The following is a 21,524-nucleotide window of genomic DNA, read 5'->3' on the forward strand; positions in this document are numbered from 1 at the left end:
TGCCAAACATTTGCCCACTCACCCAGCCTATCCAAGTCACCTTGCAGTCTCCGAGCATCCTCCTCACAGCTAACACTGCCCCCCAGCTTTGTGTCATCCGCAAACTTGGAGATATTGCCTTCAATTCCCTCATCCAGATAATTAATATATATTGTAAATAGCTGGGGTCCCAGCACTGAGCCTTGCGGTACCCCACTAGTCACTGCCTGCCATTGTGAAAAGGACCCGTTTACTCCTACTCTTTGCTTCCTGTTTGCCAGCCAGTTCTCTATCCACATCAATACTGAACCCCCAATGCCGTGTGCTTTAAGTTTGTAAACTAATCTCTTATGTGGGACCTTGTCGAAAGCCTTCTGGAAGTCCAGATACACCACATCCACTGGTTCTCCCCTATCCACGCTACTAGTTACATCCTCGAAAAATTCTATAAGATTCGTCAGACATGATTTACCTTTTGTAAATCCATGCTGACTTTGTCCAATGATTTCACCACTTTCCAAATGTGCTGCTATCCCATCTTTAATAACTGACTCTAGCAGTTTCCCCACTACCGATGTTAGACTAACTGGTCTGTAATTCCCCGTTTTCTCTCTCCCTCCCTTCTTAAAAAGTTGGGTTACGTTTGCTACCCGCCAATCCTCAGGAACTACTCCAGAATCTAAAGAGTTTTGAAAGATTATTACTAATGCATCCACTATTTCTGGAGCTACTTCCTTAAGCACTCTGGGATGCAGCCTGGGGATTTATCGGCCTTTAATCCATTTAATTTACCCAACACCACTTCCCGGCTAACCTGGATTTCACTCAATTCCTCCAACTCCTTTGACCCGCGGTCCCCTGCTATTTCCGGCAGATTATTTATGTCTTCCTTAGTGAAGACGGAACCAAAGTAGTTATTCAATTGGTCCGCCAAATCCTTGTTCCCCATGATCAACTCACCCGTTTCTGACTGCAAGGGACCTACATTTGTTTTAACTAATCTCTTTCTTTTCACATATCTATAAAAACTTTTGCAGTCAGTTTTTATGTTCCCTGCCAGTTTTCTTTCATAATCTATTTTTCCTTTCCTAATTAAGCCCTTTGTCCTCCTCTGCTGGTCTCTGAATTTCTCCCAGTCCTCCGGTATGCTGCTTTTTCTGGCTAATTTGTACGCATCATCCTTCGCTTTGATACTATCCCTGATTTCCCTTGTTATCCACGGATGCACTACCTTCCCTGATTTATTCTTTTGCCAAACTGGGATGAACAATTTTTGTAGTTCATCCATGCAGTCTTTAAATGTCTTCCATTGCATATCCACCGTCAACCCTTTTAGAATTAATTGCCAGTCAATCTTGGCCAATTCACGTCTCATACCCTCAAAGTTACCTTTCTTTAAGTTCAGAACCATTGTTTCTGAATTAACAATGTCACTCTCCATCCTAATGAAGAACTCAACCATATTATGGTCACTCTTGCCCAAGGGGGCACGTACAACAAGACTGCTAACTAACCCTTCCTCATTACTCAATACCCAGTCTAAAATAGCCTGCTCTCTCGTTGGTTCCTCTACATGTTGATTTAGATAACTATCCCGCATACATTCCAAAAAATCCTCTTCCTCAGCACCCCTGCCAATTTGATTCACCCAATCTATATGTAGATTGAAGTCACCCATTATAACGGTTTTGCCTTTGTCGCACGCATTTCTAATTTCCTGTTTGATACCATCTCCAACTTCACTACTACTGTTAGGTGGCCTGTACACAACACCCACCAGCGTTTTCTGCCCCTTAGTGTTTCGCAGCTCTACCCATACCGATTCCACATCCTGCAAACTAATGTCCTTCCTTTCCATTGCATTAATCTCCTCTCTAATCAGCAACGCTACCCCACCTCCTTTTCCTTTCTCTCTATCCCTCCTGAATATTGAATATCCCTGGATGTTCAGCTCCCAGCCTTGGTCACCCTGGAGCCATGTCTCCGTGATCCCAACTATATCATAGTCATTAATAGCTATCTGCACATTCAACTCATCCACCTTATTACGAATGCTCCTTGCATTGAGACACAAAGCCTTCAGGCTTGTTTTTACATATCTGTCATGCTATAATTAAACATTGCTGCCTGTAGTGCAGCCGAACTCCTAGTCTGGGCAAGATTGGGGGAGGTACAGAAATGGAAAATCCCATTTCCAGATGATTGTTCATCCCTTTCAGATCATAATCACATTCTTTTTGGAGTGGCTAACGATTTGAACCACTCAAAGCCCCTAATCTTGAAAATATTAAGCAGCAGCACTGGAGAAAAACGTTCTGCATGAGCAATCCCATCAATTCCACCCTGCCAAGTGTGCAAACGATCCATAGTGTTAGTTTCCCCAAGAGATCAAACTGCATTTTGTAAAATTAAACATGAATGACAACCTTGTGACAAATGGGAGACAAAAAGTGTAGGTAGCATAATGGCACGAATACATTCTTCATCACAAATGTGCAATTGAGACAGGTTGAAGACCAGGAATAGATTGGTGCACAGATGTCCCAACTAGCGACACACCAGGCGCTGAACCAACTGGACTTTTCAGTCAAAGGCATTTAAAGATTGTCTTACTATAAATGTAATTTTGTTCTGAAAGAAAACCAGGACTATAGTAATGCACCACAGGCAAAGTGCATGATTGATCCAAAATGAACCTGAATAATAATTTCATTGTGAAATTTCTAAAGACCGCTGTCTTAAGTTCCTTTCTTCCTTGCTTCTGGCAAAGGATCTTTGCTTGATGACATTCTTTCATTAGAGGGAAATATCTCACCGAATGTGAGGTGCATCAGCCACACCCCTTGAATAATATTTAAGAGTTGCGCCAGAATCTATAAAATGAAAGAAGTGAAACAATGATGCAAAATAAACACCCTTCATTCCTTTCAACAAGTTCTCCCATGACCCCATGGACGTCCCTGGCCAGGACCTGCCCCAAAAGCAGTGGACAACCCTCAACCGCTTGAGGACAGGCATCGGACGCTATGGAGTAGCAGTGAAGAGGTGGGGGCTCTTGGCCAGCTCCTGCGAGTGTGGGGACCCAACACAGACAGTGGAACACATCGTCACCAGTTGCCCCAAACACCGGCCACCGGATGGTGAACGAGGTCTGAATGACCTGGACGATGACACGTCGGCCTGGCTCGCCTCAACGGAGCTGCAGGTCTAAAAGACATACGACAGAAGAAGAGAACAAGTTCTCGGAATTAGAATGAAGGAAGTTTGGCTATTTTGAATGTATCTCTATCCCATGTAAACACATTCCAGTTAATAAAGGACACACCTTTCATGAACAGTTAAAACATTTTAGATAGTTACATTGTCTTTGAAACCAAGTGGGACAATATAAGAGGTAGGAGGAGAATTGGGCTGATCGGCCCATCATGTATACCCCACCATACATACATACTGTACATATTAAAAACATTGGAGACACAAGAGTCTGCAGATGCTCAAATCTTGGGCGCAAAGTAAACTGCTTGGTTCTTGGTTTCTTGGTCCTCCAAAATATTCCAAATGGAATTTAAACTGGAGGTGGTGAAGGGAGGGCTTAAGCCAGAAAGGGTTATTAGGAAGAAAGAGCTACTTTAAATTTAGTTGCATCTGGTTGGGTAACTATAGTTGGGTGGAGATTATTCCATGCTTTAATTGTGCGGGGGAAGAACGAATTGCTGTACACATCTGTCTTTGTAGCTGGGATCACAAATTGGATCGAATGCTGGAGGAACTCGCCAACTCTGGTAGCATTCTATGGTCCCTTCCCTCCTGAAAATGTTGTCTGTCCATTTACTTCCACGGATGCTGCCTAACCCGCAGAGTTCCTCCAGCCTTGTTTTTTCTTCAGCAGTTTGGTTTTTTATTAAAAACTAGATGGTTCATGCATGCAACCAATAATATAGCTACCTCAGTACCACTAACCACACATTAGCTATCAAGTATAATAACTCTCTCTATCTCTCCCTCGCTCTCTTGGTTCCACCACGGTTATAGACTGCAAGCAGTCAGTGCTGGAATCCATGTAAAGAAGTTAAGTCTGACACACTTGTAACTTTACTTATTGTTTAATGATCACTCAGGTTTGACACATTCCAGCACTGACTGCTTGCAGTCTATAACCGTGCTGGAACCAAGAGAGCGAGGGAGAGATAGAGAGAGTTATTATACTTGATAGCTAAGGCGTGGTTAGTGGTACTGAGGTAGCTATATTATTGGTTGCATGCATGAACCATCTACAAAAAAGTAGCAATCTTCCAGCAGATCGATATTATCAATACCATTTTGAAAGTAATCCAATTTTATTTTAATGCAAAAGATTAAAAATAACAAGGCCATTCAGTCCATTTCACTTCATCCGTCTATAAATACTTCTTTTACCCATCCACCTCGCCTCTGCAATATTCAGTCGACCACAGGTTTTAAGGGGGAGTTTTTAGAATAAATTCCATTCTATGTGGATCAGTAGATTCTTAACATCAATCTGGAAATTGGAGTCTCTCGCACAGACGCTCTCTCTCTCAGTCTCTTTCTTACACACACATATATATAAATATAAGCATATATATATAAACACACACACACACATATATATATATAAATATAAGCATATGTACACACACACACACACACATACATACAAAATACTGGAGTAACTCAGCGGGACAGGCAGCATCTCTGGCGAGAAGGAATGGGCAACGTTTCGGCTCGACCCGAAACATTGCCCATTCCTTCTCTCCAGTGATGCTGCATCACCCGCTGAGTTACTCCAGCATTTTGTGCCTACCTTCAATTTAAACCAGCATCTGCAGGTCTTTCTTACACACAAGGGTGTGTGTGGGTGTGTGTGTGTGTGTGTGTGTGTGTGTGTGTGTGTGTGTGTGTGTGTGTGTGTGTGTGTGTGTGTGTGTGTGTGTGTGTGTGTGTGTGTGTGTGCATGTGTGTGCATGTGTGTGTATCACACACATATCTACACACACACACACACACATAATAACGTGTGAAGTTACATTAGAAATGAGGGGAATTTGATTTCATACAAAGGAGACTTTAGGGAGTATTTAAGATAATGGTGAACTTGCAACTTGAGCAGGAAGACACAGTCAAAAGCCAAAATAATGAGGTGCAACTTTGCAACCCCAATTTGCGAATTTCTAATCCTACTGAGCACACTCAAATGACACAGGATCACAAGGTAACCTTCTTTTATTCTTCAAAATACCTGCCTCAATTTTAGTTTTCGAACTACATTCATGAAAACGGCAGCATGGCACCAAGCGTGGTGTTAAAACTGAAAAACCTATCCTGAAACTTCATCTGGAAATTTATCTTTATGATACCGAGCATTTTTTTCAGTAGAACAACAAGATCCCAAATGTGGAGTAACTTTAGGCAATTTTGAATTTAAATTTTAAATTGATGGTGGGGGGGAAAAAACGTATCACTTGTCAGATCATTGATGAAACCAGTTATCATCTTCACTAAATTACATTGCTCCTTTTTCAAGGATTTTACCAATAAAAAATGAGCAAAGAAAATATTATGATTTGTAATGTTGCTATCTCCAATATTTGAAGTACCGTTGAGTGATCAGAGATGCGGTCAGAGATTGCCAATCACTTGTCAAAATAAATAGCTTTTCACACTTGCATTAATCCATAATCCATACTTCAAATGTCCGTGATGAATGATTAGCCATGCTTTTGTTGTTGGCAACCCTGTGAACCTTGAAAGTACATTTACAATGAATATAAATACAGATTCAGTAAATTCCAACATGAACGTACTTGCAAGTTCAACGTTGCTTTGTGTAAATATGCTGCGCTTATACCTTTTAAACAATTTAAATATTCCCACTCACTCACTTTTGCGTACAAAATCACAACAGTCCAGATATGCCTTGTACAACATATCGCAGCATCAATCCGGTGTCATAATTGACGTTATATGCTGTTTTAAAATTAATTTACAGTTTGTACACTAAAAAAAAATTAATTCAATTACACAGAAGCATTGGCGGTACTTAAGACAGACTGTGTTACCCTATCAGGTCTCATTATGATAGGCATAACCTACTCAATTCACATTGTACAGAGATGATGTTGTGGAGGGCAATGACTATGTGGCGTAAACTACTTTGTGTGAGCAGAATGATTATATTCTCTTCACATCATCCATAAAGTATTACATTTACATCCACAATTAAATCTCCAATACAAAGAAGTGTTTGCCTATTTTAAGGCATTACTCCTCTTAGGTATAACAAAGCAAAGATCCTTTAATAATTTGATACAAGTTCAAAACTTCCATTACAATATATCCAAGACATTTTAGGCAGTTAAATGGAGATACAAGAAATTGCAGATGCTGGAGTCTTGAGCAATAAACAAAGTGATGGAGGAACTTGTGTAGGAAGGACAGTTGTTGGTTTACACCAAAGATAGACACAAAATGCTGGAGTAACTCAGCGGGTCAGGCAGTATCTATGGAGAAAAGGAATAGGTGATGTTTCGGATCGGAACCATCTGAAGAAGGATTCCGACCCAAAACGTCAACAATTCCTTTTCTCTAGAGATGCTGCCTGACATGCTGAGTTACTCCAGTATGTTGTGTCTATCTGCTGCAGGAACTCTGCAGGTCTGGCAGTATCTGTGGAAGGGAATGGGCAGATGGCATTTCAGACTGAAGAAGAGTCCCAACCCAAAACTATCCCCCTCAGTAGATGTTAGCAGGCATGTTGTATACCTCCAATACTTTGTATTTTGCTTATTCTGGATATACTTGGTTAGGATACTTCCCTTACATGTTACTGTTTTGATATTTGCAACTAAATATCATGACGCTTTCTGTTCCAGCTTGCTTCATAAAATGTCCGAAAATTCTGCAATGTTAAATCGGATGAGTGAATTTTAGCGCAGTTCACTGTATTTGGGAAAGCTGCACAGTTTCAAAGTAATTCTTAGCAGATTGACAACTGTTAGAGGCAAGTGAATTACGTACAATTAAGGTTTAATTAAATCTTTCACTGACAATAAAACACTCTGTTGGAGTATAACTCTCAGCTCAAACAAGATTCATACATTATGATTTTGATATTAAACCAACTTTAGTATATTTTTCTCTGATGTCTGAATCAATAATTTGCCACTGATTTTGAATACTAACATCGCTGCTAATATTTCCATTGTGTTGCAAGCTTCGAACGAACTATTGGGTCAAAGAAACTGAGCTGGAAAATGGTTTTAATCATCGTTCAAGGAAAGCGGAGCTGTTTAGGAATAAGGTGTGATGGCATAGAGACTTAAGAAATGGATAGTGGATGAATGTTAAATTCAGGCAATGCCTGGGATTCGCACGGGCTCCTTTCCTGAGAACTGTTCTCTTGAAACTGTAAACTTCATCATTAACGTCCCATTCTCTACAACTATCTACATTGTTGCTCTCATTCCTCAATGTCATTGAGTAATCAGCCTGACGTCACCCATCATTAAACTAATCGAATAGATAGACAATATCCAGTCAGCACAGAATATCATGAAATGTTTTATTTTTTTCTTGTTGCTAGCTTTATGTGCTTTAGAAATTTATGGGAGAATATGCGCAAGGTCGGATTGTTCGTAAGTCAGGGCATTTGTAACCCAGAGACCCCCTCCCCTGTACACTGCAGTATTTAGTTAACAAATAACAACATTTGCAAAGAGGCAAAATTAGGTATTGATTTCGATCAGGATGGTTTTTCTTCGCAACAGCTGATAGAAGACATTCACACGAGTAACATTTTGCTCCACAATAGCTCGAAAACAGAACACTTCAGAAAATGTTCAAGCTACCTCAGGTACAGGCATACAGAATGGATATTTTTTTGACATCGGATGAAAATTATTTTAAAGGATTTGTTTTCACAGCTTACTCTGAAAAAGCTACATAAATTGGATTGAATGATTTGAAAACCAGGTGTTCATACACGTCGCAGTAGTTGTGTGCATATCTTTACTGCTTTGACAGATTTGCAAGGATTTACACCGAGAAGTGAAAAAAAAAAATCTCTGGAGCACTAAGTGACTGACAGGTAGCAATTAAATTGAAACACCATTTGCCATTACTCTCTGGGCCTTAATCCAAGTGACAGTTCTTTAAAAGTTCGGCTTGAAGATTAAGTTCTTGACTTCATTTCCCTCTTGATCATCTTCCAGCTTCCTTTCCAAGATGTACCATTGAATTATTTATTTTGTTCAGTTCTGTACATTGTTGCCACCCACTGCTGCATTGATGAACTTGGCATGTAGCTTCAAGGAATCCTGACAGCATTCAGCTCACTCATTTAAAGCTTTATTAACACTTTGTCTTTAGTGTAAACGTCTCTTTCCAGCATGTTATGACGCATCTTTCAACTCTGGACTCTCTGCTGATTCGGGCGGCACCTCTGTCGATGGTGTCTGAGTTCCTTCTGCTCCTTCTTAATGCACAACAGAAAACAACAAGGAAAATGGTTTTTAGTTTAGAGATATAGTGCAGAAAGAGGCCCTTCGGCCCACCGTGTCCATGCCGACCCATACACCAGCACCATCCTACACACCAGAGACAATTTACAGAAGACAATTAACCCGCAAACCTGCACGTAGAAACATAGAAAACAGGCGCAGGAGGAGGCCATTCGGCCCTTCGAGCCAGCATCGCCATTGATTGTGATCATGGCTGATCGTCCCCAATCAATAACCCGTGCCTGCCTTCTCCCCATATCCCATGACTCCACTAGCCCCCAGAGCTCTACCTAACTCTCTCTTAAATCCATCCAGTGACTTGGCCTCCACTGCCTTCTGTGGCAGGGAATTCCGTCTTTGGAGTGTGGGAGGAAACCGGAGCACCCGGAGAGAACCCACGCAGTCACAGGGAGGAGGTATACAATCTGCACAGACAGCACCAGTTGTCTGGATCGAACCCGGGTCTCTGGCACAGTAAGGCAGCAGCTCTAATGCTGCACCACTCTGCATGTCTGGAATGGGAGCTCCAGGCTTGCAGGCCAATCAACATGCCACGGCTGAACGAAGCATTGCATTCCATTCCCCTCCCCATCGGACTAGCTTGCCCGTTCAGTGGGGGATGGAGAGAACGAAGATGGCATGTCAACAAAGATCAAAACCTTCACCATCCAGACTTGCCAAATGTCACTTTGCCGAATGCTTGAGTGACACTGTCAATCCTTGCATTAAGACCACCTTCTAACAATAATTCCTGCTATTTTGTACCAATGCCCTGTGACCTATACAAGGTGGGATGGGCGGAATAGCTTTACAACATTTGGTGGTGCTACTAACCTTGAATAATAGAAAACATGACAATAAATGCCACATCTTGAAAAATAAAAGGAAACTGTATTTCCTGTGGTTACTTTCATAACCCAAACGTTCCCCACATCAAAAAGAGATTTACCTTTGAACTTTATCTAAGGACTAAATTTGTCTAACTTTCTCTGAAAAGTGTTTGACAAGAGCAACTAGCTCTAAAACAATGGACACAAAGTTCTGAAGTATCTCAGTGGGTCAGGCAGCATCTCTGGATGAAAGGAATAGGTGACGTTTCAGGTTTGGACCCTTCTTCAGACGCGAATGTATTATGTATAGCAATGTGCAAATCACAGACAGTCTCACCTGGTCCAGGAACAACACTGGGATTGTCAAACGGGCCCATCAGCGACTGCACTACCTGAGGAAGCTCAAACAGGCCTCACTCCCCACCAACATCCTCAGGGCTTTCTACAGGGGCACGGTGGAGTCTGTACTCACGTACTGCATGAACACGTGGGACTCCAACTGTAACTGCTCGGACAGGAAGTCTCTGCAGAGGGTAGTGAGGGGAGCAGAGAGGATCATTGACGTCTCCCTACCCTCGGTACAAGAAGTGTTCCAGAGCCGCTGCCTGAAAAAAGCTCTGAGCACAGACTGCACCCACTCCACACACACACCTGGATCTCCTGCCATCAGGCAAGAGATACCGTAGCATCAAAGCCCGGACAGCCAGACTGCTAAACAGCTTCCTGCCACAGGCTGTGAGACTGCTACACAGTCACTCCACCTGATTCTGCTGCTTTTGCACTGACAATTTAATAACTGGCACTGAGTAATAACTCTGGCACTGGCTCTGGCCACTTAAATCAGCTGCCCTGGACATTTTATGACTGTTTTTACTTGTATTTTAATGTTGCTGTTTTTACCTGCACTTTTTAAAAAAAACTATTCGTACTGTTTTATCAGGAACTGGATTGTTTTTTTTAATTGTTTTTATTTTATGCGTGAAATGTTTAAGTTTTATGTGCGATGCTCCGGTATTCCCTGGGAAACGTCTTCTCATTTTGCACTGTACAACTGTTGCTTTGCAAGATGACAATAAAAGATGATGATGATGATGATGATGATGTATATGTATAGCAACAGTGTAAAATAAAAAGACAGTCATTAACTCAGCTTATCCAGTGGAGTGATAATAAATACACATTTTATTGCTGCTGATATTAGCCAAACAGGTTAAGGGATATGATGTAACAGTGCGACATGAAATTGTAGCAGCTGTGGTCTCGCTAAATGCCAGCAGGCTTAAGGAATTAATTAGCCTAATCCCGTGGCATGCTACAGGTGAAAATTTGCCAGCCATAAAAAATGATCTTTTTAGTGATCTGTCAATAGTTTAATTTAACGTAGGTTGGTAAGCTTTTTGTCGCGTGCTATCCAGTCAGCGGAAAGACTATACAGGACTACAATCGAACCGTTCACAGTGTACAGATACATGATTAAGGGAATAACGTTTAGTGCAAGTTAAAGCCCAGCAAAATAGACCAAGGAGCAATGAACACCTACTGTCCACAGAGAAAGCAGCACAGTGGCGCAGCGGTAGAGTTGCTGCCTTACAGCACCAGGAACCCCGGTTCGATCCTGACTATGGGTGCTGTCTGTACGGAGTTTTACGTTCTTCCTGTGACCGCGTGGGTTTTCTCCGGGTGTTCCTGTTTTTCCACCACATTCCAAAGACGTACAGGTTTGTAGATTAATTGGCTTCAGTATAATTGTAAATTGTCCCTAGTGCGTGTCGGATAGTGTTGGTGTGAGGGGATCGCTGGTTGGCACGGACCCGGTGGGCCGAAGGGCCTGTTTCCGCGCTGTATCTCTAAACTAAACTAAAATTAAACATTAGCAGATTTCTGGGAAGGATGACAATTTGTGGCTTTGAGGCAAAGGGGTCTTGAGTGGTGGGATGTGGGCAGAGGACTTTGGGGATGATTTTTTTAGGTTGATGGAGGGAAGTAGATTAGGCAAGAATGTTTTGGAAACTCCTTACTTTGTGGTTTGTAGGTTAATTGGCTTTGGTATAATTGTAAATTGTAAATTGTCCCGAGTGTGTGTCGGATAGTGTTAGTGAGCGGGGATTCCTGGTCGGCGTGGACTCGGGAGGGCCGAAGGGCCTGTTTCCGTGCTGCATCTCTAAACTAAACTAAAAGGTCAGTTTTGAGGCAAAAATAGAGGGGGAAAAAGTAGAAGTAATAACGGTAATACTATCTTTGATCACTTGAGAGCACTGTAGCTCAACATTGTAGTATGAAACATTAACATGCAGGGTGGTTTTAACATGGCAGCTGGTTTTTGACATGAGCAAAGATTATAAAAAAATCTTTCAGATCAATCATTACATTGGGGCCTTGCTGGCTTCTTTATGTGGTCACAGAATAATCTCAATGAATTGTTAGAAACCCAATTCCGCCATCAGCGTTCACACTTTGATAACATCGCTCCGCTCTTCTTGTTACATTTTGCGCGGCCTCTGATATTAAATATAAAGGACAGGATAAGGAGGTTATTGCGTCCCAGAAGGAGAAAAATAGGAATTCCAAAATCATGAGAGGAATAGATCGGATAGGCAACGTTTCGGCCGAAACCTGAATGCAGGTCTGAAGAAGGGTTTGAAGAAGGTGGTCTGAAGAATTATTCGCTCTGAAGAAGGGTTTCGGCCCGAAACGTCGCCTATTTCCTTCGCTCCATAGATGCTGCTGCACCCGCTGAGTTTCTCCAGCATTTTTGTGTACCAATAGACAATAGGTGCAGGAGTAGGCCATTCGGCCCTTCGAGCCAGCACCGCCACTCACTGTGATCATGGCTGATCATCTACATTCAGTGCCCCGTTCCTGCCTTCTCCCCATGTGGTCACAGGGAGAAGGTACAAACTCCGTGCAGAAAGCACCTGCAGTCCAGGATCGAACCTGGGTCTCTGGCGCTGTAAGGCAGCAACTCTACCGCTGAGCCACCGTGTTGACTTGTAGGTTCGTTGGTTTCTGTAAATCGTCCCCAGAGTGTAGGAAGGAACAAGCGTATGGGTTATTGTTGGTTGGCATGAAGGTGTAGCTCGAAACTAAACTATGACAATATCGACCATGGCAATGTAAAGATTTATACTTAGTGAGTTAGAGTACATACTGGATGAGTCATTTTAAATGATACCGTCTAACCACATTTAAGCGAGCACCAGAAGCCATCTGTGAATGCTTCACACCCTCAGCATTGTTTCTCGCCCCGTTTAGGCAGAGCCACAGCTGATGTATTTCAGCTCAACACACTGTTGTAGGAAATTTAACTAAAACCAGCAAATTGACACTGAACGCAGCTCTTATTAGATATCCCAGGAGGAACATTTAAAATCTGAGAGTTTTAAACCCCTTTCTCCAAACTAACCCACACTGTCCATAAACCTTCAGGACCATTTTGGTCCCTGCATTATTTTGGGATGTACATCGCTATTAAGAGAGGTCATGCCTATTTCTGAGCCTTACACTGCAAGCAGAAAATGGTGGAAACACTCAACCTGAAACTTTTATGCCCCTGTCCCACTTAGGAAACCTGAACGGAAACCTCTGGAGACTTTGCGCCCCACCCAAGGTTTCCGTGCGGTTCCCGGAGGTTTTTGTCAGTCTCCCTACCTGCTTCCACTACCTGCAACCTCCGGCAACCACCTGCAACCTCCGGGAATCGCACGGAAACCTTGGGTGGGGCGCAAAGTCTCCAGAGGTTTCTGTTCAGGTTTCCTAAGTGTGGCAGGGGCATAACTCTGCTTCTATTACCCCTGATACTGTCTGACCATTTTTTTTCCTCCAAAGTTTCCAGCTTTTTGTGTTTATATTTCAGATCTCTGGCATCTTTCAGTTTCAGGTTAGTTTATCGTCACATGTACTGAGGTACAGTGAAAAGCTTTTGTTTTTGTTGTGTGCTCGTAACTCTATTCCTGCCTTAGTTGAACTGTTGCTAAAATCCTGAACCCTCCCCGTGTTATCCACAACGTAAGGAGTTTCCAAAGCATTCTTGCCTATTCTAATTCCCTCCATCAACCTAAAAAAATCATCCCCAAAGTCCTCTGCCCACATCCCACCACTGAAGACCCCTTTGCCTCAAAGCCACAAATTGGGACATCCTTCCCAGAAATCTGCTAATGTTTAATTTTAGTTTACTTTAGAGATACTGTGTGGAAACAGGCCCTTCGGCCCACCGAGTCCATGCCAACCAGCGATTCCCGCACACCAACACTATCCGACACGCACTAGGGACAATTTACAATTTTACCAAGCCAGTTTACCTACAAACCTGTATGTCTTTGGAGGGTGGGAGGAAACCGGAGCACCCGGAGAAAACCCACACGGGTCACGAGGAGAACATGCAAACTCCATACAGACAGCACCCGTAGTCAGGATTGAACCGGGGTCTCTGGCGCTGTTAGGCGGCCACTCTACCGCTGCTCCACCAGCTACTCTTGTGTAATTTCTTAAGACATTTTATGACAAAATTGGCACATTGTAAATACACAATTTGTTGCTGCTGGCATTAGCCAAACATGGTGAGGGAAATTACCTCACCAAATGTAACAGCAGAATCGGCAAACTAATTAGGCTGAAACATAATACAGGTGAGAATTTGTTGAGTATAGAAAAGACTTGGCAACATACCTTTTCTAGCGTATGTGATATCATAACTAGACCACGGAGCGGTGTACATCTATTGTATGTTAAACTACACAATAGATCAGTGGTTCTTAACCTGGGAGTCTTTTGGGGCTTTGCCAGGGGTCACGAAGGGGACACAAATAACATATCAATTTGTTGAGGCCATGTTTAGGAACCTAACAAAGGTACATACCACATACAGTATTTTGTTCGTGTACGCGCGTACTGGTGCCAAAAAGGTTAAGAACCACTGCAATAGATGTAATTTCCCGCAACATTTTTCACACAGAGAGAGTGGTGAATCTGTGGAATTCTCTGCCACAGAAGGTAGTTGAGGCCAGTTCATTGGCTATATTTAAGAGGGAGTTAGATGTGGCCCTTGTGGCTAAAGGGATCAGGGGGTATGGAGAGAAGGCAGGTACAGGATACTGAGTTGGATGATCAGCCATGATCATATTGAATGGCGGTGCAGGCTCGAAGGGCCGAATGGCCTACTCCTGCACCTATTTTCTATGTTTCTATAAATGGAGGGAAAAAGTGGAACTAACAGTAGTAACATCATCTTAAATCACTTGGGTGCACTGCAACTCAGGATTAGGAATAGGTTCCTTTTCATTTATAAAATGAATTTAATAATATGGAAGTGAATGGAGGTTGGCAGAGTGGGGCAGCGGTAGAGTTGCTGCCTCACAGCGCCAGAGACCTGGGTTCGATCCTGACTATTGGTGCCGTCTGTATGGAGTTTGTACGTTCTCCCCGTGACCGCGCGGGTTTTCTGCGGGCGTTCCGGTTTCCTACCCCGCTCCAAAGGCGTGCAGGTTTGTTGTTTAATTGGCTTCGGTAAAAATTGCCCCTAGTGTGCAGGACAGTGGTAGTGTACGGGGTGATTGCTGATTGGCGTGGACTCAGTGGGCCAAAGGGCCCGTTTCCACGCTGCATTTCTGAATTAAACTAATATGTAGATAAAACCACTGCGAATGAGAAGCACAGTTGCAGTGCTCTGAAATATAGTGGCCTGTCTGTGTTGGCGAGGAATCTATTCTGTTTAAAATATATATAATTTTAATTTGAAATTATCTGTTCCATCTTTTGAACTAATTGTTCTTAAATTGTAGGAACAGAATTAGGCCATTCGGCCCCATCAAGTCTACTCCGCCATTCAATCATGGCCGATCTATCTCTCCCTCTCAGCCCCATTCTCCTGCCTTCTCCCCATAACCCCCTGACACCTGTACTAATCAAGAATATATTAATGGTACACAAAATGCTGGAGAAACTCAGCGGGTGCAGCAGCATCTATGGAGCGAAGGAGGTAGGCAACGTTTCGAACGTTGCCTATCTCCTTCGTTCCATAGATGCTGCTGCACCCGCTGAGTTTCTCCAGCATTTTTGTGTACCTTCGATTTTCCAGCATCTGCAGTTCTTTCTTAAACACAAGAATATATCAAACTCTGCCTTCATATTATCCATTGACATGGCCTCCACAGCCATCTGTGCATAAACAATGAATGAATGAATGAATGAAAGAATGATGTTGGCAGATGCATACATTCCTATGTAAAACACAATGACTGCACCCAAGACAGCTCGTACCTGCATTGATGGATAACTCTGCCAGTTTCATGGGAAGTTCTGACGGACTGACCCCTGCTGGCGAGCCCAGGATGTCAGGCAAAGCGTTCCTTCGGCCCGTCCGCCCCGACGTGGCAAAGTCCAGCACAGGTTCCACCTCAGTCATCGCTGCCCGATTCGGTGACACCACCTGAAAAGACAAGCCAAAGCAACGGCGCTATTTAAACAACTTTTCCCAGGGTGAAAATGTCAAAGATGAGAGGGCAGAACTTCAAAGAGAGAGTGGCGGTGTATGTAAAGGGTGCGTGCAGGACAAGTTTTATTTTACGCAGAGGGCAGTGGGCGCGTGGCGTGCACTGACAGGCGAATGGTGTTTAAGATACAATAGTGGTGGTACTTCTCCGTGGATTGTCACCGTGTCGTGGTGGAGAAGCTTGTGTGGTCCTGAGATCCTGAGAGCGATACATTCTGGAGCCATGCTCCTGCTGGGGCCACCCATGGTGACAAGGTCGAGGGGGAGGTCCCTGACAAAGAGCAATCCAACCAAGACCACAACGGTGGAACAGGCGGAGGACGATGGCTGACCTTAGTGGAGCGTCACAACGGCTGGGAAGGCAGCAGCAGAAAAGGGACTCCGGTCGTCTTGGACTCCATGCCACTGGATCCTGACCCAGATCTGTCTAGGACCGTGGGGTGGCTGTCTGTGCACCAGTCTCCCCATGTTAAACAAAGTCACGCACAACCCTGGAGACACCCATGGTCAGCCATGACCGAGGGGGGCCTAAGAAGAGTGGTGTTTAAGAGGCTTTGAGATAGACATATCAAAATGCAGAAAATGGAGGGATATCGATGTTCAGGCTGAGGAGATTAGTTCATCTTGGCATCGTGTTCTGCATTGACCTTGTGGGCCGAAGGGCCTGCTCCTGGGCTGCACAGTTTAGTGTTTAACTTTCAAAAAATTCAACACCGTAAAACAGAAAAAAGTACTTTGGAAACGATAATAAGAAGGTTAAAAGCAGAGAAACTAGCAGTAAAGTGGTGACTGACAGATACTTCATTGGTAAGGGCGTCAAGGCAGTAATGAGGAAAAGGCAGCAGAATGGGGTTGGGTGGGAAAGACAGATCAGCCATGACGGGGTAGACTAGATGGGCCGAATGGCCTAATTCTGCCCCAGCGGCTTATGAACATGAAAGTGGAAGTGTGGATACATGGAATCGCAGGTGCTGGATTACAAAGAGACAAAGTGCTGGAGTAAAGGCCCTGTCCCACTTTCCCGAGCTACTCACCAACTCTCCCGAGTTTTCCCCTTGATTTGAACTCGGAGAATTACGGTAATAGCCGTTCGTAGGTACTCGGGACTATTTTTTTTTTAAACTCTTGGACATTTTTCAACATGTTGAAAAAATGTCCCGACTTACCTGATGCCCCGAGTACCTACGGCTGACATTATGAACCGCTACGAAACATCTACGGCCTCCTAACGACTCGCTACTGACATTACCCGACATTCCCCGAGTTCGAATCAAGGGGTAAACTCGGGTGAGTTTGTGAGTAACTCGGGAACGTGGGACAGGGCCTTAACTCAACAGGTTAGGAGCATTTCTGGAGAGCAAGGAATGCTGGCGTTTCACATCGAGACCCTTCTTCAGATTGAAGAAGGATCCCGACCTGAAACGTCACCTGTCCATGTTCTCCAGTGCAGTACCAGTGTTGTTGGAGGTTCCACCACTGGAGGAACAGAGGGAAGGAGAACAGAAATGGTAGTGAAAATGGAGAATCAGAATGGTCGTGAAAATAAAGACCGAGACTGCTGTTCAGCTACCATAGCATACAAGATAATCAATTTATTCAAATATAATTGATTTGCATTGAATTCACAGCCCCATTGTTAGCCACAGATGGTTATGAGCAAGCACATTGAACGATAGTGTAGCAATCTGAAAATTATGAATCTATTGCTTCAAGCCACAATTACATCACTCTAATGACAATGTCATTGTGTGACTGGACCAGTCACACAATGCTGGAGGCTCTAGCTTCCCAAAAATAGCAGCAGTGCTCATAGAAATACGGGAACAGGAGGAGCCTTAGTAGGTCTGTCGGCCTCTCATGCCGGTCTCTGCCCTGGGCCTAATCTCTTCAGTTTAGTTCAGTTTCATAGAAACATAGAAAATAGGTGCAGGAGTAGGCCATTCGGCCCTTCGAGCCTGCACCGCCATTCAATATGATCATGGCTGATCATCCAACTCAGTATCCTGTACCTGCCTTCTCTCCATACCCCCTGATCCCTTTAGCCACACTGGCCACATCTAACTCCCTCTTAAATGTAGCCAATGAACTGGCCTCAACTACCTTCTGTGGCAGAGAATTCCAGAGATTCATCACTCTGTGCGAAAAATGTTTTCCTCATCTCGGTCCTAAAAGATTTCCCCCTTATCCTTAAACTGTGACCCCTTGTTCTGGACTTCCCCAACATCGGGAACAATCTTCCTGCATCTAGCCTGTCCAACCCCTTAAGAATTTTGTAAGTTTTTATAAGATCCCCCCTCAATCTTCTAAATTCTAGTGAGTACAAGCCGAGTCTATCCAGTCTTCCTTCATATGAAAGACCTGACATCCCAGGAATCAGTCTGGTGAACCTTCTCTGTACTCCCTCTATGGCAAGAATGTCTTTCCTCAGATTAGGAGACCAAAACTGTACGCAATACTCCAGATGTGGTCTCACCAAGACCCTGTACAACTGCAGTAGAACCTCCCTGCTCCTATACTCACGGGTCTTATGGCGCTGTAAGGCAGCAACTCTACCGCTGCGCCACTATTCCGCTCTTGAAATTGCACAACACTAATCTCACCAAGTATGATATTCTATGGACTGTGTCTTTGGTTCCCTAATATTACAGTCATTAATTTATGATATTTTTAAAATTATTACATATGAGTTACTGCTTTAACAGGCATGTTAAGCTGCAGCAAGTGTGAATTTCATTGTCGGTACATGTGACAATTAAACATTCTTGACTCAGCTTTGCCACAAAGCTGTGCCCTGGCTTTAACCCCATGCCTCTTGCCACAAATGTGGAGGTGCACGGCACAGAAGTAGGTTTAAGGTTTTAAAGTATTAACATTTCTAAATAAATATTTTTCAGGTAGAAAACATAGAAAATAGGTGCAGGAGTACGCCATTCGGTCCTTCGAGCCTGCACTGCCATTCAATAACATTGGCTGATCATCCAACTCAGTATCCTGTACCTGCTTTCTCTCCATACCCTTTAGCCTCAAGGGCCACATCTAACTCCCTCTTAAATATAGCCAATGAACTGGCCTCAACTACATTCTGTAGTTACTGTACATCTAACTCCCTCTTAAATATAGCCAATGAACTGGCCTCAACTACATTCTGTAGTTACTGTATACCCTGGTATAGGTAAAAGGCAGAATTAAAATTACTTATCCGACTGAGACACAAAATGCTGGAGTAATTGAACGGGTCAGTCAGCATCTCTGGAGAAGTGGATCGGTCTGAAGAGAAGTCCTGACCTGAAACATCACATCCATTTTCTCCAGAGATGCTGCCTGACCCGCTGAGTTACTGTGTGCCTATATGTTGGGCAGAAGCCTGCATCTGCAGTATCTTTTTTATTACTTATCAGACTTGTTAGTTTGGCTGGGAATATGTCAACAAACACAAGTTATTTGCAGTGTGAAATCCATTAATGCTATCCATTGGCAGTCCAGATGAAATCCATTTTATACCCTAGTTAAGGGATCCTCTTCACTTAGATCTGTACGTAATATATTGGTCGATAGAAGACTAACTCACTTTGCATAATGTGGATAGACACATAATACTGGAGTAACTCAGCGGGACAGACAGCATCTCTGGAGAGAAGGAATGGGTGACATTTCGGGTCAAGCCCCTTCTACATACTGTAGATTCAGCCACGGCATATCTTCATATATAGGACTCAGTGAATAAAAAGCATCAACTCATAAAGCCATCAGATTCCTTTTTCCTATTTAAACTGATGAAGGCAAAAGGCAGCTCAGAAATAAACATCCTCCCCATGCACCAGTCCATTCATATTCATCTAATGATTCACATTAGATTATATTAAATTAATACTCAAATGACCCATGCTAGCAAACATAATTATCAAGAATAGCAGGAATATCTAACCAGGTTGATTAAGGTGGTTAAATAATAATTAGAAGGGGAGTTAGAGTAGGGAAGGGGATACATCAAACAAGTTTTATTAAGGTGGTTAAATAATACCTCGAACAGGAATGACAGATACAGAGTTGGGCGATTGGTTTGGGATTCTATTTAAAATAAAATAAAAAGAATCTCATAATCTAGTTGATTAAAACAAGGAAAATAATAAAGTCCAGACATAGTCGGCTTGGAGCAAAGGCTGGAATTATGATGGAGTTATATTGATTAGGTTCGGACATTAACCCAAGATGCCTTCGTCATCAGCACTTTATTCAAGTCCCTTGGTGACTACTATAAAGTAGCGTGTGTTCTAAGTCAACAAGGCCCCAGAGTATATTAATACAGGTTAAGTACAATCATGCAGAAAATCTATATCAATATCTAAGAACGTTAAGATAATTAATATTTATGCCAGTTTTATTTTGAAAAATGACATGAGTGAATCTCCTTGCATCCCACAGTTGCTTCATTCAGGTAACTCGGCCAATGTGCTCTAACAGTAATGATTCCAAGGAAAACAACTCAAATTGCCGATCATTAAGTTGAAGTGCGGCACAGCGATAGAGTGTTGTCTCGCGGCACCAGAGACCCAGGGTGGGAGATTGCAACCTTCACGTGGTCCACCCTGTTTCGACTAATGCAATCAACCCGACGTGCACAAACAAGATCAAATAGAACAAGTTGACCAACAACTTTAGGCTGCGCACGCCACACGCAGGAAGAAGAAGACCGGAGACTCTGGTTCGATCCTGACTACGGGTGCCGTCTGTACGGAGTTTGCATGTTCTCCCCGTGACCACATTGTTTTTTTCCGGGTGCTCCGGATTCCTCCCACATTCCAAAGACGTAAAGGTTTCTAATTTAATTTGAGTTTCGTAAAAACGAATAGTAAATTGTCCCGAGTGTGTTGGATAGTTCTACTTTACAGAAATCACCAGTCGGCGTGGACGCGGTGGGCCGAAGGGCCTGTTTGCCAGCTATATCTCTAAACTAAACTAAGACTGAAACATTTGAGTCTCAAATATTGTTTCTCATCCTGGATTTAAAAAAAAATAAAATTCTACCTTTGGTGTTTATGGATTATTTTCCCAGATATTTTGCTGAGAGTGACCAGAGGGTGTAAAAGTAATTGCTAACAATTCAGGCATCTACGGGGGAATGTGATCATAATCTGAATGTTTTACATTCAGTTTTTTTTCGTTTCGAGATACAGCGTGAAAACAGGCCCTTCGGCCCCCCGAGTCCACGCTGACAGGCGATCCCCGGACACTAACACTATCCTACACACACTACGATACGATAGAACTTTATTTATCCCAGGAGGGAAATTGATCTGCCAACAGTCATAAAAACACAAAAATACATGAAACATGAAACCAAAGTGACCAGTGGAAAGGATTGGGGATGTGCACTGATTTGGGGAGGGTCAGACAGAAGGGGGAGTAAGTTTACATTTTCACCAAGTCAATTAGCCTACAGACCTGCACATCTTTGGAGTTTGGGAGGAAACCGGAGCACCTGGAGAAAACCCTCGCGGGTCACGGGGAGAACGAACAAATTCCGTTTTCTGTGCAATGCGAATTGGTGCAGGAAAAAAAAAACACCTTGAGAGTGGATAAATAAATTAAAGGCATTTACATAGGTATGAGGGGGCAGGTTGGCCAAAGTAAATTGGGAAATTGTCAGGAATGATGATAAATAAGCAGTGGTTGGCATGCAAAAAAAAAAAAAAAATCTATTTTCAAAATGTA

At 43.1% G+C, this 21,524-nt stretch overlaps 1 protein-coding gene across 4 annotated transcripts in view; it reads right to left on the minus strand.

Moving 5' to 3' along the window:
* Positions 1-7,537: 7,537 nt before the first annotated feature.
* Positions 7,538-21,524, minus strand: part of LOC116988360 (cAMP-dependent protein kinase inhibitor alpha-like) — an 84,193-nt gene continuing 70,206 nt past the window's right edge. For 3 of the 4 annotated variants that reach the window (XM_033044996.1, XM_033044997.1, XM_033044998.1), the window contains exons 3-4: positions 15,581-15,749; positions 7,538-8,470 (exon numbers count right to left, since the gene is read on the minus strand). In XM_033044996.1, coding sequence (XP_032900887.1) covers positions 8,388-8,470; positions 15,581-15,725 — 228 coding nt within the window. In that variant the 5' untranslated portion in view covers positions 15,726-15,749 and the 3' untranslated portion in view covers positions 7,538-8,387. The remainder of the gene's footprint in view (positions 8,471-15,580; positions 15,750-21,524) is intronic. The other variant, XM_033044999.1, reaches the window with a different exon arrangement.

This window comes from Amblyraja radiata, chromosome 27, assembly GCF_010909765.2.
Source record: "Amblyraja radiata isolate CabotCenter1 chromosome 27, sAmbRad1.1.pri, whole genome shotgun sequence".
In the NCBI taxonomy this organism is placed as follows: Eukaryota; Metazoa; Chordata; class Chondrichthyes; order Rajiformes; family Rajidae; genus Amblyraja; species Amblyraja radiata.